General features: G+C 39.8%; 1 protein-coding gene across 19 annotated transcripts in view; it reads right to left on the reverse strand.

Annotated features, from left to right (window-relative positions):
- The window catches only part of dlg2 (discs large MAGUK scaffold protein 2), a 1295060-nt gene that overhangs the window by 607855 nt on the left and 660114 nt on the right, over positions 1-27091 (reverse strand). For all 19 annotated transcript variants that reach the window (XM_062977087.1, XM_062977095.1, XM_062977092.1 and 16 more), the window contains one exon: positions 874-1035. In XM_062977087.1, coding sequence (XP_062833157.1) covers positions 874-1035 — 162 coding nt within the window. The remainder of the gene's footprint in view (positions 1-873; positions 1036-27091) is intronic.

A 27091-nucleotide genomic window follows, 5' to 3' on the forward strand; every position in this document is an offset into this window, starting at 1 on the left:
CTCCATACCAGGTTATAGTTCAAAAGAAGCTATCCAAAAACTTTCTCCAAAGTAGGTCCCACTCTTTGAAAGTTCAGACTAAAACATGGAATGTATTCCACCATAGAAGTTACTACACCCCACAAGATTCCCCCTTGATGATCTATAGTGTGTGGCAGTAGAATACAAATTGTCAATCTTGGCACTATCTACTAACATCCATTGACTAAACTTGATCTGGGCTTTATCTTTTCAGCTCTGGTGTTAGGCAACCATTTAAAATTCCCACAATATTGAAGTGGCACTGTGGGAAATCAAAGTGATGGCACCAGAATGGCACTACTGTTGCCAGGTAAGCCCAGGAAGGAGATTATTGGTTGCAATGAGGTGCCACATGCACTACATTGAGGTTCTCTCAATTCTGAAGTCACTTGAAATTGAACCAACTTTCTATTTGGGGAAATACAATTTTTTTTCTTGTGCCACTGGACCTGAATATATTTTGCAGAGTGTTACTATGCAACCATATAGAGAAAAGTGAATGCATTACCAACAAAAAGGACTCCTTTTTACCACAAAACTCTCAGCACTCATATTTCAAAACATAAACTGAAAAAGCAACAACATGTAAACTGCTTATCAATAACAACCTCATTGTGACAATGACAGTGCTCTTTCCTCACGTAAAAGAATGATGAGTTAATTTCTGGTAAGGCTAGACAGAACAATACACCAATCCTCAAAGAGTCCTCAACTGTACTTTAACCAAACAGTAATGTTTGCTCAAAGCGACATGCAATAACAATTTTTAAGATAAGACAACTATATTTAGCTATTCACACTCTTTCTATCATTATCTTTACCGAGAGTTGTCAGTGAAAAACCTTTACAAACCTTCAATGGTGAGATGTGCGACTGAAGGACGTATCCATGGACGTTTTCTATCTGCGACAAATTCTTTTCAGAGACGTGAACTAGTTCTGGCCCTCTCACTTCGTGAGTTAAACGAGGTAAACTATGATCGTGTGGGGCATCGTCATCTTGGTAGCGATACTTCTGCAAGGTAGAGAGAAAAGGAGAAAGAAAGATCGGTTAAGAGTGGTGGGGGAGATTTCTACATCTTTGAACATGATCATTTGATAAGCACTCAAGAATAACAGTTAGCTCTGAATCCTTAGTTCCAGATAGAGTAGGACCATTAACATCTGTCAGCATTCCTATCAGGCATTAAAGAGCCATTTTCCTGCCCAGGTAATTCCAAAAGACCAGAAGCAATGCTGTGGCAAAATGAGTAGAGGAAGTCCATGCTTCTTTCAGGCTTTCCTTGGATAGAGCTCTTGCTTTTGGCTATTGTACTCAGAGATGGGATGAATCCCTTTTTAATAAGAGTTAAGGTACGGTGTGTATGTGTGTGTGTGTGTGTGTGTGTGTGTGTGTATGTATGTGTGTGTGTGTGTGTGTGTGTGTGTGTGTGTGTGTGTATATATATATATATATATATATATATATATATATATATATTATTTATTTATTTACAGCATTTATATTCTGCCCTTCTCACCCCGAAGGGGACTCAGGGGGGATCACATTACACATATAGGCAAACATTCAATGCCTTTTAACATAGAACAAAGATAAACAAACATAGGCTCCGAGCGGGCCTCGAACTCATGACCTCCTGGTCAGAGTGATTCATTGCAGTTAACTGCAGCTGGCTTGCTCTCCTGCCTGCGCCACAGTCCGGGCAAACTTTGCCCCTCCAGGTGTTTTGGACATCAACTCCCACAATTCCTAACAGCCTCAGGTCACTTCCTTTTCCCATGGAAAAGTCGATCCACATTTGGGAAGTTTATTTTTTAATTAAAACTTCTAGACTTATACAAGAGTATATACAGTATATGAGACGCCACCTACACTGCCATGTAACAAAGTTTCTGAAACCATGTTATCTGATTTATTATTATTTACAGTATTTATATTCCGCCCTTCTCACCCCGAAGGGGACTCAGGGCGGATCACATTATATATACATATAGGGCAAACATTCAATGCCCATCAACACATTGAATCAAGACAGAGATAGACAGACAGACAGACGCAGAGGCAATTTAACCTTCTCCTGAGGGGATGTTAGATTCTGGCCACAGGGGGGGAGCAGATGCTTCATCATCCACTCTGACGGCATTTCCTCACTTCCTCATTCCAACGTTGTAAATTAGTTAAACTTGCCTCCCCACTTTTATAAGTGGTACCTTATTTCCTACTTGATAGATGCAACTATCTTTCAGGTTGCTAGATCAGCAACGAGCAGGGGCTATATTTTATTTTTAATTGACGGGTGCTCACCTCGAACTCATGACTTCATGGTCAGAGTGATTTATTGCAGCAGCTGCTCACCAGCCTGCGCCACAGCCCAGCCCCTGAACTGATTTGAACTGAATTATATGGCTGTGCAGACACATCTAATCCAGTCCGAAGCAGATAATCTGTATTCAGAAATATGGCAGTGTAGATCCAGCCTGAGGTCCCTTCTACACTGCCATACAAAATCCAGATTGTGAACTGGATTATATTAGTCTACACTGCCATATAATCCAGGTCAAAGCAGATAATCTGGATTTTATATGGCAGTGTAGATCCAGCCTGAGAGGCAAGTAGTGACTGAAGGGACTAGATCTGTGGCTCAAGAGGGATACTAATCTGCATAGAGATTTTAAAAAAATTGGTGTTTATCCAAGCATTTGGAAAGTCATAATATATGGTCAGTGAGCTATATTTATTCTGCCTGGCAATTCTCAAATCATGTCAAACCAGCTGTACGAGTTGCCACCCTTCCCTCAAAAATAGTTGCTGTTGGGCAGAGAGACCCCTCCTGCATACATGTGCGCACGCACACACACACCCGTATGTCCACGGAGTTTCAGAGAATCACAAAAGAACAGGTGGATGATGAATGCTAATTACAAATCAGTGCCTGGTACAAAGGGGGCATTATGTACTGCCAGCCCACAACAGATATTTTAAATCCCTTGTAATTACCTCTAATGGAGCAGTACAGACTGTGCTGCTGCGAGCTATTAAATAGAAATGTGGCCATCTTTTAAAAAGCACACAATTTTAAAATCCCTGTTTGTTTAAAAACATTAAATGGACTTAGCAATGTCTCGAGCTCTTCTAGGATCGCCAGGTCAGCATCAAACACATCCCTTGAGATTCCAGGGCCAAAAAATTAGAGTACCGAGCCTTGAGAAGTGACAGCAGAGCATCAGGCAACGGTTGGGAAAAGAACTGAACTTCTTCTGGCATCTTCAGTGCATCTACACTGTAAAATGAATGCAAACTGGGACCACTTGAATTGCCATGGCTTAATGTTATCAAACCCTGGGATTCATACACCAGACTTATAAGGCTATCATTCCACTATAGCCATAGTTATTCCTATGAAATCCTGGGCGGATTTGCAGTTTAAGGGGAAGCATGTAGCGGAGGAAGAAGTTGTACCTTTTGCCTGCCAAACTGCAAATCCTATAATCCCATACCCATGGAATCATACTGCAATAACTGTCTACTGCAGTGGTTCTCAACCTGTGGGTCCCCAGATGTTTTGGCCTTCAACTCCCAGAAATCCTAACAGCTGGTACACTGGCTGGGATTTCTGAGAGTTGTAGGACAGAACATCTGGAGACTCACAGGTTGGAAACATTGGTCTAGTGTGAATGGGTCTTGTAATTTCCTCTCCCCAGCCTCAGATCTTCCTGATTTTTGGGTTACTGTGAGTTTTCCAGGCTGTATGGCCATGTTCCAGAAGCATTCTCTCCTGACGTTTCACCCACATCTATGGCAGGCATCCTCAGAGGTTGTGAGGTCTGTTGGAAACTAGGCAAGTGGGGTTTATATATCTGTGGAAAGTTCAGGTTTCGACAAAGAACTCTTGTCTGTTTGAGGCAAGTGTGACTGTTGCCAATGGACAGCTTCATTAACATTTAATAGCCTTTTTGATTCAAAGCCTGGCTGCTTCTTGCCTGAGGGAATCCTTTGTTGGGAGGTGTTAGCTGGCCCTGATTGTTTCTTGTCTGGAATTCCTGTTTTCTGAATGTTGTTCTTTATTTACTGTCCTGATTTTAGAGGTTTTTTAAATACTGGCTGGCCATTTGCAACATTAACACTTGCCTCAAACAGACAAGAGTTCTTTCTCCCAACCTGGACTTTCCACAGGTATATAAATAATAATAACAACAACTACTACTACTACTACTACTACTTTATTCTTAGATCCTGCCCCATCTCCCGCAAGGGACTCAGGGCAGCTCACATGGGGACCAAACCCACTTTCCAACAGACCTTGCAACCTCTGAGAATGCCTGCCATAGATGTGGGAGAAACATCAGGAGAGAATGCTTCTGGAACATGGCCATACAGCACAGAAAACTCAAAGCAACCCAGTGATTCCAGCCATGAAAGCCTTCCACAACACTTCCTGGTTCTTTTGTTTTTTTTGTTTATATGAGTGGCAATGTTATGCAAGCACAAAATGCAATTAACACCTTCATTCTGAGCCATTAAGACCTGTCATCAGCTGAGAATAAACAAACTTTGAAGTCACCTTGCCCACAAAAAAATCAAACTTTTTTCTTTATGGTTTTTGCCTACAACTTTTTCTCCCTGCTTAAAAGCCCATCAATTCTCCTGTTTATATAAGTTGATACCCTCAGATCCAGCAACCATACATCCTTCCAAACTGCCTCAATTGACTCAAGGATAGACAATCTAGACATTCCTCTCTTAATGGAAATAGATAGTTTTAAAAGACAATATCAAACAAAATGAAAACCAAAAGATTTCTTTTAAACAAACTTTAAGTGGTTGAAGACTAAACTGCATCCGACAGGTCTAAAAATTAGTGTGTGTGTTCAGGTCACCTCTTGGCCTGGTCATCCCACAGATTTTTCATAGGGATTTTAAGCCAAGGCATACTCAGAGGTGGTTTTGCCAGCTCCTTCTTCTGAAATATAGCTTACTGCACTTGGTATTCCTCAAAAGTCTCCCATACAAAAAACTAACCAGGGCTGATCCTGCTTAGCGTCCGGACTCAGATGAGATGTGGTTCTTTTAGGGCAGTGGTTCTCAACCTGTGGGTCCCCAGGTGTTTTGGCCTACAACTCCCAGAAATCCCAGCCATTTTACCAGCTGTTACTGGGAGTTGAAGGCCAAAAACATTTGGGGACCCACAGATTTAGAACCACTGTTTTAGGGTAGTTTTCTGAGGCCACAGTAGTGTAGCGGGTTAAACCGCTAGCTGCAGGAAATCTGTCAACCGAAGGGTTGCCAGATCAAAGCTGTGAGTCGGGGTGAGCTCTCGACTGTCAGCCCTAGCTTCTGCCAACCTAGCAGTTCGAACGCATGTAATGCGAGTTGATCAATAGGTACGACGTCGACGGGAAGGTAAAAGGGCACCCCATGCAGATAAGCAAAACATGCCGTCAAAACGATCGGAGATGTCTACCATAACAGACTCCTTGACATGGAAAACTGGAACAAGAGCACCTCTCCATGGCCAGTGTTGAACATTGCCTCCAGATGCCAGAGATAAAAAAGAGGGAAGACATAATAATAATAATAATAATAATAATAATAATAATTATTATTATTATTATTATTATTTATTTATATCCCGCCACCATCTCCCCACGGGGACTCGGGGCGGCTTACATGGGGCAGTGGCCACACAACATAAGAACAAAATATAAGCAACACAATAAATCACAATATAAAAAGATAAAACAATAATACAATATATCAATATAAACAACAATAGAAGATAAAAATTTCATTTAAAACACATAAATGGTAAGACCGTAATAAAAACAGGATAAATTATTAAAAACCCACTGGAGCTGATTAATTAATGGCTATCTCCGAAGGCCTGCCGAAACATCCAAGTCTTCAGACCTTTACCTCTGTGTGTGCATTATATGTTGTTGTGTAAAAGGCAATGAATGTTTGCCTTGTATGTGTTCTGTAATCAGCTCTGAGTCCCTCCGGGGAGATAAAGCACAATATAAATAATAATTATTATTTATTATTTATAGGTTGATATGCTATTCTCTAAACTTCAAATTCCATGATGCCATATAATGGAAAAGAGTAGTTCAAGTGACTTATTCATTGGTTGTATCAAAATTCATAATTTTGGCCCCAGAACTCACCCTCGAATTATACATGAGGTTGGCTTATATATGAGTGTATATGGTAAGTAGCATGAAAGGAAACTTGAATGATGGACCTTTACTTGATCCTACTAAAGTTCTTTCCATACTAAACAAAAACCCCAGTCTGCTCTTTAATGCTGTATAACTAGCTACAAATTTGTGTTTTGTATCTTGTCGTTGCAGGTCTGAAACACAAGATGGCAGAACAACCATCTTGATCAATGGCCAGGCTGGACAGATTCTATAAATGAATCATGAAGGGTGGTGGTAAAGTGGAAATAATAGCAATCTTGACTGCAGTAAACCAGAAATTGTTTTTTAAATCCACTAAATAGATCTATTTAAAGACTTCAGCTTCTTTAATAAGAACACTTTATGTGAGCAATCAATTGTATTTAATCAGAACAAAAAAGATTCAGAAGAAGTCATTAGAAGCAACCAATATGACGCACTCCTGCAGGGACCTATTGATTTTCTTGAAGGCTAACATCAACATGAACTTTACATATTGACCAGGCACCTGGAGATGTGGTTTTGCTAGGTCAGGGCAAGCAGTATGCCAAGATTTCAGAGCCCTAGGCTTGGTCTCTAATTATGTCACAGACCTTAATGATGTCACAGAAACATAGTCTTCTGTGATGTCATAGAGTGAGTCCTTGTGATGTCATTAAGCATGGCACATTAAACATGAGCTACCCTTGATCAGTGCATATAGGAAAAATAGATGCATTTAAAGATGTATTGCATATACACATGGAATGTATTTAGATGTGGAAAATAAATTCCACCTAAATGCTAGGAAAGCCATCCTGATAGTAACAGCTGGAATATATTGTCTTGGAGTATGATGTTTTTAAATGACCACCTGTTGGGATTGTGTGTGGACTGGATGGTCCTTGTGGTCTCTTTCAATCTATGTTTTCATAATTCTGCATGAAAAATGTTCTGTTCCTGGTCTTAAAGTGTTGTTTAAATCTGCAGTAGTTACTTAGAAAGTAGTTGTTAAACTCCAGAAACTTCATTTTTGTGGCTGCCACAAACTATGTTGAATTGGTGGAGACTCTATGAGATATTCATTGAAAAACTTTATCAAAATGTACTGCAGGATGTCCAATAAAACCAAAGTTTTGGCAGTTTAATAAACTTTTTCTATATTTCCAATGATACAACCAATTAAAAAATGACATTTGTAACCCAGGAACAAAAATTGTGTTATATAGTGTTATTTCTCTGGGGAATGTAAGTCTTTTAAACTTTGCATCTAAAGGAAAAAAGACAATTTCCATAGCTGTTTTTAATACTTTTTAAACAACACATAGAAGTTGTAGTCCAATCAGAGAAAGCCTTCCAAACTATGCTTTGAATAGAAAAAAAATCTAAATGAAACGTCAGGAGAGAATAATTCTGGAACATGGCCAAACAGCCTGGAAAGCTCACAGCAACACAGTGATTCCGGCCATGAAAGCCTTCAACAAAACCTTTTTCCTAGCTCTGTTTCAAAGGTCTCTTTTAGCACTGTTTTTTACAATATGGGTTTAATATTACACACAAATACGTTTTTGAGCTTGAGAAACAAACTTCTCAGTTCTATTTTAACCACTCACCAAACCACTGCTTTTAAAAATACACAAGAGTTAGAAGTTCAAACAACAAACTAACTGTTCCAATCAAAGAGAAAGTTTCCTAAATTCTCTTTATCATACATTGTTTTACTAATCCCTGTCTCTTTTTGCAATCAAGTTGTGACCTCCACTCTTATTGCCAATCTAAATAACCATTGTAATCATAATAATATTCTTAATAATCACCTAATCTTTAGGAGATCATAATTGTGTGGATCACAATGACAGACCAACAGGTCAACAAAAAAGAAACTCAGCAATCCTGTCAATTCAGAAGCAAGCCTCATCAACTTGAAAGGACTTCAAAACCTTTAATATGGTGATAATATAATCCAAACATAGTCTCAGGGTTGTCTGGGAAGCAGGGCTAAGAGTTAAAGAAAGAGAAAGGGAGAAGATAAGGAAGGTGAATGTGCAGTGGTCCTACATCACACATTCAGAATCCTTAGACTCAACCATAAATGGCTTGAAAATATTCCTCCCGCCTTCCTTGAGGCATATCTCGAGTTTGCCATTTTATATAAGAGACAACATTGTATCATGCCACTGTACATAATGGGACAAGCATCCATAGATTTTGCCATCTGTGGGAGTGTCCAGGAACTAAAAATCAACAGATACCAAGGACCCAAAATACTTAGCACAGCAGGTTAACCACCAGCTATAGAAGATCTTGCTGACTGGAAGGTGAGCACTTCAAGCCGCTGATGGGGTGAGCCTACACCATCAGCCTAGCTTCTACCTACTTCTGCTGTGAAAACAGCAATGTGAGTAGATAAATAGGTACCGCTTTTAGCAGGGAGGGAAAAAGCGTCCCTGGAAAACATACTGGCGGTCTGATCAGGAACAACAAAGCTCCTCAGCAGGGAAGAATGGAGCAACAGCACCTCCACATGGTCAAGTTAAGCACAGCCTCCAGATGCCGGAGATGGAAAGAAAAGGGCAGCCTGCCTCTGTTTATGTACTGTTCTGTCTTTGTCAATTGTATAACTGCACTGATTGTTTGCCATATATGCACATTTGAGTACCCTCGGGGAAATAGAGCAGAATATAGAGTATATTATTATTGTTGTGGTAATCTCTGAGCGGTTAGACTCAATTTAACCCTCTCTGGGGGAGATTCCACAAAAAATCAGCAGAGTAGCAAAAGCAAAGCTTTTAAATGCAGCAGTTACTTACACGGGGTGAGCAAGAGAAGCCTTTGACCATTTAGGATGGCAATGGACTACAGAGTCTCAGTAAAAGTTCAAAAAGTATTTATTCAGGTAAAAAGAACTCCATTGTAGATAGAAAGGCTTGGAAGCTGTCTAGTCTACTCTAGACTGGTTTCTAAGGAAAATTAAGAAAGGAAAAATAACAAACATCTAAATAGTTACATCTTGCCAGGAGAGACAGCAAAATGCTTCTTGTTAGCTAGAAGAACAAAGGGAGAAGAATGAACCAAAATGGTTCCAACCTCATGGTCCAGTTTATTGGGGCCATAAAAGACATTCTGACCAATGAGAAGTTAGTGTCCCTAGAGATTCACATTTCTACTAAGTTCAAAGTAAGGGATGTGACATAAACAGGATAGAGTGAAACACAGTAAAGCCTATCTAGGCATGCTTTGGAAACAGGGAAAGGATTCCCTCAATCTAACTCTATCATCTATCTAACTACATCTAGACTTGAGTAGTCCAGGATGATTCCCAACAATTATTAGCTACATAGCAGAGATGTTCAGAGAGGCAGTACTGTAGTACCATATTAGATGTGGCCAGTGGCTCTATTGCCAGAGGAATCACAAACAGGCATCCAATTCAAGCCTCACAACCTCTGAGGATGCCTGCCATAGATGTGGGCGAAACGTCAGGAGAGAATACTTCTAGAACATAGCCATACAGCCCGGAATACATACAACAACCCAGGCATCTAACTGTTGGAACCCATTCCCAGTAGAGTTTCAGTAGTAAGAGAACTCCCATCCATCCCAGAGCAGCAATAAAAGGAAGAATTAATGTGCTGTCTTACAGTAATGGATGCTCCCACCTGAGTTAGTAAAGTGTGTTTCCATGTTGACCTTCCTCTCCTGTTATGCCCTGATATTTGAAAGGCTTTGGGGAGAGGAAAGGACATGACCACTGGACTCTGCTCAAAAGCAGTTTGCAGTGCTGTGGTTCAGGAACACAAACATGTTTTTAAGGTGGCGAACTTTCCCTGAAAATACTCCCTTCCTTGGAATTAGGGCCCTTCCAGACTGGCCCTATATCCCAGGATTTGATCCCAGGTTGCCTTCCTTTGAGGCCCCTTCCACAGAGCTATATAAAATCCACATTGAATTAAATTATCTGGCAGTGCAGACTCAGATAATCCAGTTCCAAGCAGATACTGTGGGTTACCTGCCTTGATATTCTGGGTTATATGACTATGTGGAAGGGCCCTGTAGCTGAGAGACTGTGACCTGCACAAAGTCACCAGATGGTCGAACGGCATTTGAACCCTGTTCTTCAGAGCGTTAGTCCAGCACTCAAACCACTACACCACACTGGCTCTGAAATCTGTTGTTCAGCATTTCAGACAACCTTTTCAGCTCTTGACAGATTATTCAAAACAAGGCACACTAGTGAAAAAAACATAAGAAATGTCAAGATTAATTTGGATCATCATCAAAACAACAACTTGGTGCAGTCAGTTCTGCATTGCCATGGGGAAATCTGAGCATGTATTTCTCACACACATCCGGCTCCTGTGCAACACAGGATGACTGAAATTGAGAAGAGGATGATGAGTGAGGAGATGAAACTAAATTGATAGACAGGAAATTGAGGAGAGAGAAGAGATGACTTCCCAGAGTCCCATTCTTGGGGAAAGGTAGGATATAAATAAAGTGACTGACTTCCCCACAAACTGCCTGATTAATTTTTGAAGAGCTTTCAAAAGTTACTTCAACAAAAACTATGAGAATTTCACCATCCACTGCTTAGAGAAAATAGAAGCTGTAGTCAAATACAACTGGAAATCACCATGTCTGGGAAGACTTTGATACATTATCTCAGGTCGTCATTCCTCATGAGGAGAAGTCCAAATCCTCATGAGCCAAGATATCATTTGAGACATTCTTTTAAAACAATAGTTCATGATTAAGAATCATGTGGGCCTGGAGAAATTGTTATCCTCCATATCCTATCCTTCATAGGGAATGGTAAGAAATTCTGGCAGCTCCACTCCAAAAACACTGTGTCACAGAATCATGAAATTGTAGATTCAGATAAAGAAAGGCTAGTCCAACCACCTGCCATTCTTGAATTCAAAAGTCCAGCTCTCTTGAAAGATGGCCACCCAACCTCTACTTACAAATCACAAAAGAAAAGAAGTTCACCACTCCCAAGGCATTCTATTCAATTGTTAAACAGTTCTTACTGTCAGGGAGGTTTTCACCAAGCATTAGGAGAAATGTCTTCACTATGAAAGCCATCAACAGTAGAATGAACCATTTCAGAAAGTGATGGACTCTTTCACCTTGGATATTTTGAAAGAGAGTTTGGATGGCCACCTCTCTAGGATGTTTTAGCTGTCAGCAATTGGAGTCTTTAGCAGTTCTATGAACCCATGAGGTTTTAACTATTCCCTCAGAGATATCTCTCCTCTAGTGGTCAATTTCATGGTATTCCAGTTTGAAATATATTCTCTGATATTTTCCATCTTGGATGTGGAAATATTTGCCGAGCTGTACTGCTCTGGGTCTGCTTTCAGCTCTCACATTCACAGATGTCCAAGAAGTATAGAAACACAGAGTTGGAAGATACCAGAATGGCATCCAGTCCAACAGCCTACCATGAAGGAATCAAAGCATATCCAACAGATGTCAAAACCTTCAGTGGAGACTCCGAGCCATTCCGAGGCAGTATATTCCACTGTCAAACAGCTCTCACCATAATGACACTTTTCCTAATATTTAGGTGGAATCTGTTTTTCCTGCAGTTTGAAGCCATTGTTCCATGTCCTAATCTCTGGAGCAGCAGAAGGCAACCTTCTTCCCTATTCAAGATGACAATCTTTCAATATGTAAACATGGCTATCATGTCATCTCTTAACCTTCTTTTCTCCAAGCTAAACACACCCAACTCCCTAAGACATTCCCTATAAGGCTCGGTTTCCTGACTTTTTACTATTTTGTTCACCTTTCTCTGGACATATTCCAGATTGTCACTATCCTTCAATTGTGGTGTCCAAACTCTGACACTATTCCAGGTGATTTCTGTCCAAAGCAGAATAGAGTAGTGCTAGTAATTCCCTATTGGATCAGCTTTGAACAGCGGTTCTCAACCTGTGGCATCCAGATGTTTTGGCTTTCAACTCTCAGAAATCCTAACAGCTGGTAAACCGGATGGGATTTCTGGGAATTGTAGGCCAAAACACCTGGGGACCCACACGTTAAGAACCACTGGCTTAGAACTTCATTTTATATCCTCCGTCTCTATGATCAACTTCATCCAATGTTGATCAGAGTTATGTTAGAAAAACTTGAGATTTCCAGACAGGACATATTAAATAATCCACAAATAATCAAATCAGCAAAAGTGAAATTCATAAATGTGTAGAGCTGACTACATCCTAACTTTTTTCCATGGCAAAGAATACTGAAAATTTCAAACCAAAGTGTTTTTCCCCTCAGTGAAAGAAATATAAACCAAAACTTCAATAGTACTTTTTAGCTTGATGAAAGTATATTTCCAAACAACTCCAGATTCAGCCCCCGGTGGTACAGTTGGTTAAACCGCTGAGCTGCCGAACTTCCTGATTGAAAGGTCAGCAGTTCAAATCCAGGGAGCAGAGTAAGCTCCTGTTGTTAGCCCCAGCTTCTGCTAACCTAGCGAAACATGCGAATGTGAGTAGATCAATAGGTATCACTCTGGTGGGAAGGTAAAGGCGCTCCATGCAGTCATGCTTGCCACATGACTTTGGAGGTGTCTACGGACAACGCTGGCTCTTCGGCTTAGAAATGGAGATGAGCACCAACCCCCAGAGTCGGACACGACTAGACAATGTCAGAGGAAAACCTTAACCTTCACCTTAATATTTCTTAGATCCATTGCTTGTGTACAGTACTCCTCTTTTGTATCAAGACTTGGTTGCTTTTCTAAAACCTTTGTTTCTGAGACTGCTTTACATCCTAGCTTTTATAGTAATTTATCCATGGTGTAGATAATTACCAATTTTATGTTAATTGTTGAATTTCCACGTTTATTAAAACTGTCATGTCATGAGTACTCATTCTATTTTCATTATTACATCCATAAATTAGAAAAATAAAGCATTATCTATTGCCACTCTGTTATATTTATGCCATTATCTCTAAAGATACCTCATTCTCTGACAACAGATCCAATCTCTTTCTCTGCTGGAAAACGTATTATCAGTTCCAGAGAGAATCATTTCCTTTATTTATCAAAGTGTTACAAAAAGTCAGAATGATGCAATTATAACCAATTCTACATGGCACACATGAGACTTGCATCCTCAACACATAATGTTGAGAAGGCAAAAAACAACAACACTGCCTTTCCTTTACGTAAAAAAGCCACTTTTATGGAATGTGAAATGACAGTAGAAAAGTAGCGATGAGGGAAAATTCCTTGGAGTTGAAGTTCCCAACAAAAGTGCCCACGTGTTGTCAAAGGCTTTCATGGCCAGAATCACTGGGTTGCTGTGAGTTTTCTGGGCTGTATGGCCACATTCCAGAAGCATTCTCGTCTGACGTTTCACCCACATCTATGGCAGGCATCCTCAGAGGTTGTGAGGTCTGTTGGAAACTAGGCAAGTGGGATTTATATATTTGTGGAATGTCCGGGGTGAGAAAAAGAACTTTTGTATCTTTGAAGCAAGTATGGATGTTGCAATTGGCCAGCTTGATTAACATTTAATGGCCTTGCAGCTTCAAAGCCTGGCTTCTTCCTGCCTGGGGGAATTGTTTGTTGGGAGGTGTTAGTCGGCCCTAATTGTTTCCTGTCTCGAATTCCGCTGGTCAGCCAACTATTTTCCCTTCTAGGAGTATGTATGCATGTAAATAAATATTTTAATAAATTAATTAATAAATAAAAATGACTCCCCATAATGGGTCTATGCATAAGTAATGTTCTCTAAACATTTCTCTAATTATGACTAATCAAAATGACACAGGAGATGAGTCATTTCTTTAGAACAAAATAATTTCAAGGTAACATGCAAGTGAAAGGGAATGGAGCTGCCAGCTGAAGTGACATCTAGCTGTGAGCCAGGTATTTCTCTTTATTTCTATGGCCAATTGTAAAGAGCCATATAAATCAGATTATCAAAGCAGATAATCCACATTATCTGCTCTAAACTGGATTATCAGAGTCTACACTGCCATATAATCCAGTTCAAAGTAGATAATCTGGATTTATATGGCAGCATAGAAGAGGCCTGACTGAGATGATTTGTCTCACCTGAATCTCCAGTTAAGTATGCTTTGTTTGCTACCAACCCTCAAGCTGATTACAAAGACCCCTTCACATTTATTTACAGTATTTATATTCCGCCCTTCTCACCCTGAAGGGGACTCAGGGCGGATCACAATGTACACATACAAGGCAAACATTCAATGCCATATGAACATAGAGACAGAGACACAGAGGCAATTTCACCTTCTCCAGCTTCCTGAGGGTATGCTCGATTCCAGCCACAGGGGGAGCTGCTGCTTCATCATCCACTGTGACGACGAGTCCTTGGATACTTCCTCAATTTTATGGTTACTTCCTCATTTTTAGATTGCCATATAAAATCCAGATTATCTACTTTGAATTGGATTATATAGCAGGCTCAGGTAATCCAGTTCAAAGCAGATGATGTGGATTATCTGCCTTGATATTCTGAATTATATGACAGTGTAGAATCGCCCCAAGACACCTTCCACACTACCTCTATATTTCAAGATGTGATCCCAGATTATTTTATTATTCCAGATTATCTGGCAGTGAAGACTCGTATAATGCAGTTTAAATCAGATAATCAGGGATCAGATCCTGGGATATATGGCAGTGTAGAAGAGGCCTAACTAAATTTAGGGTAGTCCATGCCATCATATTCCTCACTCCCATGTATGGTTGTGAAAGCTGGATAGTACATTAACATGGTAGGAATAAAATCAGGTCATTGAGCTGTGGTGCTGGAGGAGAATGTTGAAGATCCTGTGGATGCTAAATAGATGAATTAGTGAGTCCCAGGACAAATCAGGCCTGAGTTCTACCTAGAAGCCAAGATGACTAAACAGAGGCTGTCATACGTTAGCCATAGCAAAAGGCAAGAAGGAAGAAAGAGATGAATCAATGTAGTTCTCTGCAGTTTTTGTCCCTCTAAGGAAACCATGGCTTATGGAGAATATTAAAATATTACAAGTATCGGCATCTCAAAAATGTATAGCCATGCCTCTGCATGACCAACAAGGAAACAAACACACACACAAAAGGGATAACTCAGTAGGGTTAGATGCAAACATTGTTCATCCCTGGATTTGATCCACTGAAATAGAATAGGCCGAATCTCAATAAAAAAAGAGGCTGACTAATGTGTCACATTGAGGTCCACAGGTATCATTTCACTCTATACTTTCTTGTAATTGTTATGTCTGAGAAGGGAAGAGATTAAAATAAGATGCTGACATTCTTTAAAGTGATTTCATAAAAAGATTAAGGCTACTAGGGGTTCTTTTGACAAGAGCTATCCATATCAGAATGTGCATTACTAGGAGCAGGGGTGTAATCATAGCTGTGAAGTTGCCATTTCCACACACAAAAGGCAAGATTAATCCAAAGAGGACATGGGCAGACAATATCACCTTTGGAAAGCTGCTCAAAATAGTAAAAGCAACACAGAGAGAAACTAGTTTCATTTGATTAAAATAGTGCCGCTCTCCACAGCAAAACACACAATCTTGGTAATAAGTTCTTCTGGTCTTTCAGTTCCAGAAAAAGGCAGAGGTGTTGTATAAATCTAAAACTTGTAATTATTCTGCTAACACTAAAAATCCCTTAGTTACATTCTATATTAGAATCTTGTTTAAAAGAAAAGCAAGATTTTTCCTAGGGAACAAAAGAAAGAAACATATACATAGACAACCTTACATGCACTCATACTGAGCATTAGGATATAAGTCAGAATCATATCAATAGCATGTATCTGAATAATTGCACAATTGGAGCCCCCGGTGGTGGCAGGACTGCTGACCGAGAGGTCGCAGTTTAAATCTGGGGAGTGGGGTGAGCTCCTGTCTGTCAGCTCCAGCTTCTCATGCGGGAACATGAAAGAAGCCTCCCACAGGATGTACCCTGGGCAACATCCTAGCACACAGCCAATTCTCTCACACCAGAAGCGACTTGCAGTTTCTCAAGTTGCTCCTGACATGAAAAAGAAAACTTTTGCACAGTTTAAAATTTGTAGATGATATCATAATAATAGTAGAAAACAGTAAAGACTTGGAATGATCAATGAAGAAAGTCAAGGAAGAAAGAAAGTGCTAAGATAGGTTTACTGCTAAATATTAAGAAAGCCAAAAATAACAACCACAGATGATTCACTTAAATTTAATGTAGATGCTGAAAAAATGGAAAAATTCAAGATTTTCATCCCTACACTCAATCACTGATCAAAATGGAGATCAATCAAGAAATCAGAAAAAACAGGGCTATATCTACACTGCTGAATCAATACAGTATGAAACCACTTTAACTATTACGTGTCACAAAGCCAGGGCTCTGCCAGGACACAGGCAGAGGTGAACCAAACAAATATCCAGCTTGTGTCAAACAGTTTAATTAAGCAGCACTTGCTGTCTGGTTTCATAGTCCAAATACAAAACATAAAGATAGCATTCAGCCACACAGAATATAAAACAAAGACTGAGAGCAAATGCCAATGCAGGTTCAGATAAACACTGTAGTCAAATATTCAGTCCAGTAGTCAAATGCCGAGAGTTCAATGAGTAAAGTCCAAGGATCAATAGTCTATACCGTAGTCAATAGCCAGTCCAGAGATTCAAGGTTCCAGGGTTCAAAGAGTTCAGGAGACAGGCCAGGATACCAAAAATCCACAAGCCTGGGGGGAAAACCAGCAGCATCCACAGCCAGATAGGACAAATATGTTTTCTCCCCGAAGATCAGTCTCTAGGCTAGCTCCTTGTAACTAGTTCAACCCAGCTACAACCTATCTCTTGCATGCCTCCACTCTTAATTGCTTTCGCCTGCAAATTCTTACTTACAGATTACTCTGCCCTTTAGAACTAGGACTGACATTAACCTCTTCCATCACCAACTACCAGGCTTGACACCACCAACCACCATCAACTGTGGAACATGATACATGACATTATGGCTCAATGTTATGGAAACATGGATGATGTCATTTTACAAGTTCTCTTTGAGCCTTTTCTCTCAAAGAGTGCTGGTGCTTCACCATTTTACAGATCCAAGAATTCCATAGCAGTGAGCCATTACAGTTACAGTGGTGTCCAACTGCATTAATTCAACAGTGTAGATGCACCTTAGGTCCTGAAAGGACAGCTAATAAAAGAACTGCACAAGGTCAAGATATATAACCAAATTCTAAAGTTATCATGGTCTATGCTACTGTATTCCTGAGTTCTATATATGGTTGCAAGAGCCAAACAGGAAAGAATGTTGATAAGAAGAAAATCAACTCAGCTGAGACTGCAATTACTGCAGATGCTAAAAACCCCCCCGTAAATAAACGAATTCTAGAACAAATCAAGCTTCTCTCTAGCTTAAAAGGCCTAAACTGAAGCTGTCATACTTTGGCCACATCATGAGAAGCTGTAACGTACTCGAAAAGACAGTGGGCCCTTCCACACAGCCATATAATCCAGAATATCAAGGCAGAAAATCCCACAATATCTGCTTTGAACTAGGTTATCTTGAGTCCACACTGCCATATATTCCAGTTCAAAGCAGAAAATATGGGATTTTATTCATTTGTGTGGAAGGGGTCAATAATGCTTGTAAAGTAAAAGGTAGTAAGATAAACTCAATCAAAAGAAGCCACAGCTGTGAGTCTGTGAGAGCTGAACAAGATTGCTGAGGATAGGGAATACTTGAAGATATCTCATTCACAGAATCAAGTTTAACCTGTTGATGGCTAACACCAACAACAAACTTGTGTAAGTACTTTATATGTGCCTGTACTTTCTAGGTCTTCAGGCAATAGATATTTGTAGTTTGTAGTTGTATGAGCCTAGAGATGTAACTGTTCCACATGGTCCTATTCACTGCCCATTTTTTCTTGATGTCTTGGTTTTTAGGTCTGTTACTAGGGTTATTGGGGCACATTCAGAATATTGCATTGGATAGACTGCATCAGCTCTAGTTTTTTTTATGATATTGTTATCATGATTTTCTATGGGCGAGCAGATGAAGACTGGTATATGGCATATGTTCTGCATCTCAAAAATTAGAGCTCATAGGAGGAAACCAGTGCCATTTTTGGAATCAGCAGATCAATTATATCCAGAAAGAGGTCTAACATTTTAGGGATCAAAATGTGTGTTGCCCAGTGATTAGTTCCAACTCAAGTAGAGCCATTGAGTCAACTGCGTTGCATCAACTCACTATTCAATCCTTCAGTGAATGTGCCTATGCTAACGGTGACTAACCAACAAGATTCCAGATGAATATTTACACATACTTGGGTGATGCATAATCTATTCATTAATGCCTTCAGTGTACCACTTTCTTCACTGGAGTTGCAATTTTGATACCATTGAACTCACTCCCCCATCATTTCCAAACACTGAAAATTGTTTGAATTCTTCCCAAAGTGGAAGTTGGATTAAACCTACAAGATGTTCTTTATTTCCTGCCTGGGACAGCTTGTGGAGTAGTCACACTAAAAAAACATGGCCTTGAATTGCAATTGTGATACTATTGAATGATTCAGTTCCTGGTTCCCCCTGAGCCATGAGACTTACAGTGGAAGCTCCTTTCTCTCTCAGCTTGACCTACTTCACAGGGATGTTGTGAGAACAAATGAGTGGGAGGAAGAAAGCTTGGAGTTGGAGGAAGGGCAGTATATCAACGCAACAGACATGCAGAAACACATGCTGAGGAATTAGGCTGGGCGGTATTGGCAGCAGTAAATCAACACAATGAGCTTTATAGTTGTAGTAGAATTTGGAACATGTTTCTCCGCAGTGTCCACATGGGCAATATATAGCCTGTGGGCCACATGTGGCTTCAGGACCATTTTGTGGCCTCCCAGAACACCCCAAAATGCACTCTGGGGATGCATTTGGAAGGCCACTGGGTCCTCAAGTGTCCAAAACATTTTTACAATATTGTTTTAAAATATTTTTTCTCCAAAAAGCTCATTAGGTGCATTTCCCCTTTATTTTGCAAGTCCCCCTGTTCCAATTTAGGGCTGGGGGGGGGGGGTGTGATTTAAAAACAACATATGTATTGTCAAAGGCTTTTGCTAGGGTGTTGTTCATCCTTTGAAAATGCCATCCACAGATGCAGGTGAAACATCAGGAGAAAAAGCTGCTAGACCATGGCCATACAACCCGGAAACCACACAGCACCTCAATCAAAATATGGTCAAATGCCTCCATGCCCCTAGAAGCATTTTGGGCATTTTTCTTTTGGGGGGCAAGACAAGCTTCAGCTCAACTCCTGCGCCTTCCACAGTTGCCAATCCCTATCCTGGACTAACAATTCATTGCTTGTTTGTCAGTGTTTTCATCTCGCCTACAGTTGTGGTGCCACTCACCATATGAATTTGCTATTAAAAGAAATAAATGCAGTTACTATAAATATAGAAAGGCAGCACCGCTTTCTAGTGTGATTATAATAAAATCTGCAGAAGCAAAAAGGGAAAGTGATTTGTTACTCCCTAAATACAAATGATGATCACAGTATATAACATTTTCAGTTGGGTTTAATTGGAAGTTGATTACAGTGTTCCTTATTGGAAGAAAGACTTTTTTTTTTTGCACTGCACAGTTACGTCACTTGGATACCACAGCCACGGCTGCATCTGAGAGAATACCAGGTTGTGTAGTTTGGGTGAGGCATTAGAACTCTCTGGCATAGACGTCTCGGCACTCCATGAGACTGCAAATCCCAGCAACCCATAGAATGGTGCCACGGCAGATCAAGTGCTATCAAGATGCTATATTTGTGAAGGTGACCTGTTACTCCCAGAAATATTCACTCATCACAGCCTGTATCTGAGAGTAATATTTCCACAATAATGATTTCCCCCAGCTTTGGTTAAATTTAATAGATTGAACTGAAACATCAAAAGATTTATTTCTGGGCACGCTTCATGCACATATTCGAAAAGAAGACCCTGTATTTTTAGAACTGTTTTCCAACAAGTAGAAAAGAAAAAGTAACATAAATCTTATTTTCTCCAGAGCGCTTTTCAAAGGCAGACATCTATTTTCCATTTGCTTTTACTTCACACATTTGGAAGGATAATAAGGTGGTCTTTGACAGAAAATATTGCCTCAATGACACCTTACCATTATTTTGTTGATTCATAATTATGTTCTTCTCAGTCATTTGGGGAGTAGCTTTTAAGCAAAAGCTAAGGCAGTTGGGAGAAGAAGTCTAACAGCTTAAGCTGCTCTTTCCAGAGAATGACATCAACCCTAGTTCAGAAATTAGGCACAAAATAATTCCAGGATCAGAACCCCCTTCCAAATGGGATATGTGATTTGAGCATTGGACTATGGGTGCATCTACACTGTAGAATGAATGCAATTTGACACTACTTTAACTTCCATGACTCAATGCTATGGAATCCTGAGAATTGTAGTTTGGCAAAGCACCATCACTCTTTGATAGAGAAGGCTTATAAAACTATATCTCCCATGATTCTGTAACACTGAGATATAGCAGTTAAAGTGGTGTCAAACTGCATTTGTTCTACAATGATGATGCACCAAATGACTCTGAAAACAAGGATTCAAATCCCCGCTTGGCCATTAAACCCCCTGAGTGATCTTGGGCAAATCACACTCTCAGCCCCATTAAAGCCCTATTATAAGTTTGCTTTAGGATCATTGTTAGGTTGGAAACAACTCTAAAATACATAACAACCACAAAGATGACTGAACTGAAATTGTCACAGCTTGGGCATTTCTTAAGAATACTTGACTCATTTGGAAAGGCAGTAATACTTGGTAAGGTGAAATGTAACAGAAAAAGAGAAAAGGCTGGATTATAAGTGGACAAACGAAGGAAGCCACAGCTCTCACTTGGCAAGAGCTGAACTGTTACTAATAGGGTGATTTGGAAGTGCAACAGTCTTCTGTCCTGGGCCCAGTGCTATTCAACATCTCTATTAGTGACTTGGGCAATGGACTAGAATGCATGATTATCAAATTTGCAGATGACACCAAACTGGGAGGGAGAGCTAACATGCCTGAAGACAGAATCAGAACTCAAAATGATCTTAACTATTAGAGAGTGGAGCCAAAACTAACAAAATCAACTTCAATGGTAAGAAATATATGGTACTACCCTAAGACAAAAAATATAGGATGGGTGACATCTGGTTGAAAACAGTCCATGTGAATGGGATCTGGGAGTCTTAGTAGATCACATTAGCCAACAACAAGATGCAGCAACTAAAAAATCATTGTGATTCTAGGCTGCATCAATAGGAGTATAGTAGCATCGAGGAAAATAACTGTGTCCCTCTATTCTGCTTTGGACAGACCTCACCTGGAATACAGTGTCCAATTCTGGGCAACACGATTCAAGGATATGGATAAACTGGGAGGTGTCCAGAGGATGGCAATTGAAATGATCAAAGATCTGCAAACCAAGCCTTATGGGGGCTGACTTAAGGAGCTAGGTATGTTTAACTTGGAGAGAGAGAAAGGCTGAGAGAGGACATAATACCCATGTGTAAACATCTGAAAGGGTGTCACACTGAGGAGGCAATAAGCATGTTTTATTATACTCTGGACACCACAGCTGTCTACACAGCTGTATAAAATCCAGATTATCTGCTTTGAATGGGATTATATGACAGTGGAGACTCAGATAATCTAGTTCAAAGAAGATAATGTGTATAACATGATTTGATAATCTGGATTATATGGCAGTGTAGAAGGGGCCTCACTCCCCTTTGTTACTAGGAGTCATATGTAAGTTGGATGTTTGTAATTCAGGGACTGTCTACATAAATATTAGGAAGAACTTCCTGATTGTAAGAGCTGTTTGGTAGTGAAATTCGCTACCTCGGAGTGTGGTGGAGTCTCCTTCTCTGGAGTATTTAAGCAGAGGCTGGATGGCCATCTGTCGGGAGTGTTTTGATTGTATGTGACAGGAGATTGAACAAGATCCTCTGATTCTATGGTTAAACAGAGAGTAATCTTCCAATTATATATCTATAAGTAAAGCCACCCATAAGGTCATCCTGGGAGAAAAAGCCACAAGCAAAACAGGATAAGTAATAAATATCTAGCATTATACCAGGTCTTTCTGAATGCCTGTTTGGCAAAATAGTCGTAGCCAGGAGTGATTGCCCCCCTCCTTCTCTTCAAGGCAATGCTGCCACTTTTCCCTCTCCACAGAATTACCCTCGATGCATCCAAGGGTCATACCAAAATCCATGATTTTGGCCCCAAAACCCACACCTGACTTACATATGATGATTTAAACACAAGCATATGCAGTAAATGTTGGGCGGAACTGCTCTAGAACTGTAAACCTCTCTCCCTGCATGTCGCCTGAACTATTTGGAATGCATCCAGCTTAAGTGAGTTTGAAATTGTGCCCTTGCATAGCAGATCCTGGAGAGGAGAAGAAGAAGAAACAGTGGTATAAATTCTGAACAATTGTAAGAAACTACACAGCCATTCCGACTGCTAAAGCAGCCACAGGAAAGTACTCATTCTGCCCAACAGAATCGTTTGCATTTGAATCCCAGCTTTAAAGTGCCACAAAAAAGCAATGAATTCATAATCTTTTTTACCTCTCCCCGACCCCAGTTTCTGAATGTCCCACAATAATCTAGTTTTGGCGCATTCCATTCCATTCAAAGAGGACAATATATTTCAGCTGTAATCTGCCTGAATGTTCCTATGCGAATTCAGAGACTCAGTGAAGGCATGCTAACTATTCTGTGATTTTATATAATTGCTATACGTAAGTAATCAGCTTGCATTGTGTTGCCAAGATGACTGGGAAGAGGTTGACTGTTGCCACCAAGACCATCAGCTGTACACCATCGTCGTCCTTGGAAAAATAACTTGTCCAAAAGAGATTCCTTTGCAGAATCTTTCTATCAAATTCATATGCCCTTATTTCATGATCAACTGAAGTATTGACATTACTTTGGCCCCTTCCACACAGCTGAATAAAATCCCACATTATCTGTGTTGAGCTGGAATATCTGGCAGTGTGGACTCAGATATTCCAGTTCAAACCAGATATTGTGGGTTATTCTGCCTTGATATTCTGGGTTATATGGCTGTGTGGAAGAGCCCTTTGAGACAGACAGGGAAAAAAACTAAGGTACTTTTTTCTACTAATGTTTAATAAACAGTTACTATAGCAATTATAATCGTAAGTAAATACGTTGGAGAATTGGAAGTACTGTTTGAATACCCCTTATCCAAAATCCATGGGACCAGAAGCATTTTGTAATTTTTTTGGGAAGATTTCTATACACATATATAGTATCTATTGATTGATCAATCGATAGATAATGAGATATCTTGAAGATGGGACCCAAGTCAAAACATTAAATTAAATACCTTTGACACTGTTCCAACTCAACTAGCACACACTCACAGACTGAGCAAGTGGGAAAACAATTAGCTCAGATTGTTTGTACACATAGTTGGAAAGAAATCTTGTACGAAATCCTTTTAACAATTTTGTCCATTAAACAAAGTTTTGTCCATGAACCATTGGGAAAAACGTCCCTATCTCAGCCACCCATATGGAAAACTTTCGATTTTGCAGTCTTTTGGAAGTGCATTGTTCAAGTCTGTGCAACCAGAAAAAGAACTGGCTTTGTTGCTGTTGTTGCTTTCAAGTCATTTCTGACCCAGTGATCCTAATATGATCCTGTCTTGGCAACTTTTGTTCAGAGAGGAATTGATTTTTCTTCCTCTGAGGCTGAGGGTTTTTTTACTTGTTTTGATAACTGTTTTAATCATTTCAATATTTAATTCTATGATGATGATGTGTGTGACTTTCCCAAAGTCACCGGATGCATTTATATAGCAGAGCAGGGATTCAAACCCTGACCTCCAGAGTTGTAGTCCAACATTGAAGCCACTTCGGATTGTCTTGACTGCCTTTTCCACCAATTAAATCCTCTGCCAAGCCATTTTTGTGAGGTTATCTCTTGGCATAATATTGATAAGAATGGAGAAAAGCTGCCTCTCTAATAGCCATCCTATCTCTGTATGCCTTCTACTGAAAGATTTCACGAAACTGGTAAAAAGCCAAACGCTACCAGAGTAGCAGGAAATTGAAATGAAACCCAGTAAAATTCAACAAGCTAAAAGGAAAATGGCACTGGAGGAAAGCAATAACTATAAAAGAATACGATTAGAGCAATGACAATAAAGGAACTAAAAGATCGAGAGCAGAAGGCAAGCACATAAAACATCACCCATTTAAAGCTCCAGGAGGCACATTTGTGTTTAGAGAATGACTAACAAGTGTAGGAATCAGGCAAATTCCCCAAGGGACAGAAGCCTACAACAGTAAAACCCTAAATCTGGTTGCCATCTGATTGATTTCCTCGCCAAGCAGAATTAAGTACAAAGCTTTTGATGAAAAGGAAGAAAACAGTTTTCCAATGATGTCAGGACCATGGACAGAGCACAATGAAACTGAATGCAGGAAAAACACAGGGATTTCAGGGCTAATTTCGGAAGAGATTGGAAATAACTAACAATCATTAGTTATTAGCAATGCATTCCGTTTTCAATAGCAATGGTATCACTGTACTGGATTGGAACTATAACTTAACAATGAGCACTTCCATGGTTTGTGGTGTAACTGCAATGTATTACTTCATGCTAAACAGTGGAGAGAAAATACCATATTGTTTAAAGCCTTGCTCATGCTGTGTTTGCCTGATTTGTTTTAAATACTAGGTGACAAGGCAATGGATGGGGAAAATGACAGTTTTGTATCTCAGACCACAAGAACTTTATAGCATACAGATAAGCCCTTTAGAAAACATAATCATTACCAATTTTCTATTTATGAAAAGGGAAAGTTAAACATTGCCTCCTGTGTGTGTGTGTGTGTGGTACTTATAAATTACTATGGCAGAAAAATAATTAATTATTTGTGAAAACTAATTTTTCATGCTTTGTCCTGAACAGAGCTTGGAAAACATATTATTGGACTACAACACACAGGATGGGAGATTTGTAGAGTTATAGTCTGAAAAAGGCAATTTCTCCAAGTCCTGTTTCTCAAATATATTGAGCCATGAAATTCTACTACAGGAGCTGCAACTCAGTGTCATAGAAATGGTCAAATCAATATGAAAGAACTAGCGCAATGGTTCCAAGTCACAAACACAAACAATATTTGTAACTTACTGTCCAGTATTTGGCACATATAAATGGGATTGTGGAGCTGGAGTAGCCATTTCGGCCAGGCTATAGTACAAATATAATGGGGCTCTGACTCTTGAAATACTAAGCATTAGTACAAGAATGTTGCATTGAGTGGTTGATTGTCTTGTGGTGCAGCTACACTGTAAAATGAATGCAGTTTGACACCACTTTAACTTCCATGGCTCAATGCAATGGAGGTTGTAGTTTTACAGGGTCTTTCTTAAGGCTTCTCTGCCAAAAATGCTGGTGCCTCACGAGACTACAAATCCTAGGATTCCATAACATACTTCCATTGACATAAAGATGATGTCAAATGACATTCATTCCATTGAGTCAATTTTCTCAGTACTTATAAATCACTTTTCTGCCCACCATGGTTCCAAAGTGAGAGACAATAAAACAACAACAAGAAAAAGGAAACAGAAATGAAATGAGATTTGAATGCAATTTTCCTGCTTATTGGCAGAGAGTTGGACTGGATGGCCCATGAGGTCTCTTCCAACTCTATGATTCTATGATTAGACATTCAAAGCACACCAAAGTAATTTCAAAAACCATAAGCCCTGACACAATAATCCAGTTTGTTGCAAATTCATTAATCGTGGCAGCAAGATTATTTCCCTAGGGAGGAAATGCCTCCAAATGGCGATACAGAAAGTTGTGTCTCACCAACTTAACATCTTGGGGTGGAGGCACATGTGAAGTTATCACATTCCTGGGGTCATTATCTTTTGGATATCTTCACCACTCATATTCAGCATATCAGAGGCCAAAACTCACATTTTGAATTTTGCTTAGAAACACATTAGGAGGCCAATAGTGCAGGATGGATGATAAAGTTCAAAAGAACCATAAACATATTGACTGCCATCTTTTGTACTAGATGTAGTTTCTAAACGCTTTTCAAGAAACACCCCATGTAGAGTGCTTTAAGGTCATCTAATAGCTTAATTCCATGGCTCAGTGCTGTGGAATCGTGGTAGTTGTAGTTTTTCAAGGACTTTAGGCTTCTCTGCCAAAGAACGTTGGTGCCTTATTAAAATACAAATCTCTAGGTTACATAGCATTGAGCCATGGCAGTTAAATTGGTTTGAAGCTGAAATCATTCTATAGTGGAGATGTATGACTCTTCTAACCAAATCCACCTTTGCTAGAAAGGTAGACCATTAGCAAAAGCTGAGCAAAGGTGCTTCTGATGTATGGATGAAAAGAATTCATCATTACTCATTTCATGAATTAGAAAGGTATTTCCAAACACTCATGAAACTTCAAGGTTAGTTACATTTTAGGAAGTATCTTTGCAGAAATATCATCAGTTTTCTGCACAGAAGATATTGCCTATATTCAAAGCCATTTCTGCACACACACATACTGTGTGCCTTAAAGTAATTTCTGACATTTCACAAGCCTAAAGTGATCCTTACATGAGGCTTTCTGAGCCTGAGGGTATGTGACCCACCTAAGGTCACCTGGTGGGTTTTCATGGCTGAGAGAAGAATCAAACCTTGGTCTCCATAGTTGTAGTCCAATGCTCAAACCGCTACACTATGTTGGCTCTCGGCACATACATATCAAAGTATAAATACCACAGAACTATTCAACTCCTCATTCTGCTCAGAAATCTTCACCTTTTCAACCTGCTGGGAGAATACTGCAGGAATTATTCATTC

This window comes from Anolis carolinensis, chromosome 3 (genome assembly GCF_035594765.1).
Source record: "Anolis carolinensis isolate JA03-04 chromosome 3, rAnoCar3.1.pri, whole genome shotgun sequence".
Taxonomy (NCBI): domain Eukaryota; kingdom Metazoa; phylum Chordata; class Lepidosauria; order Squamata; family Dactyloidae; genus Anolis; species Anolis carolinensis.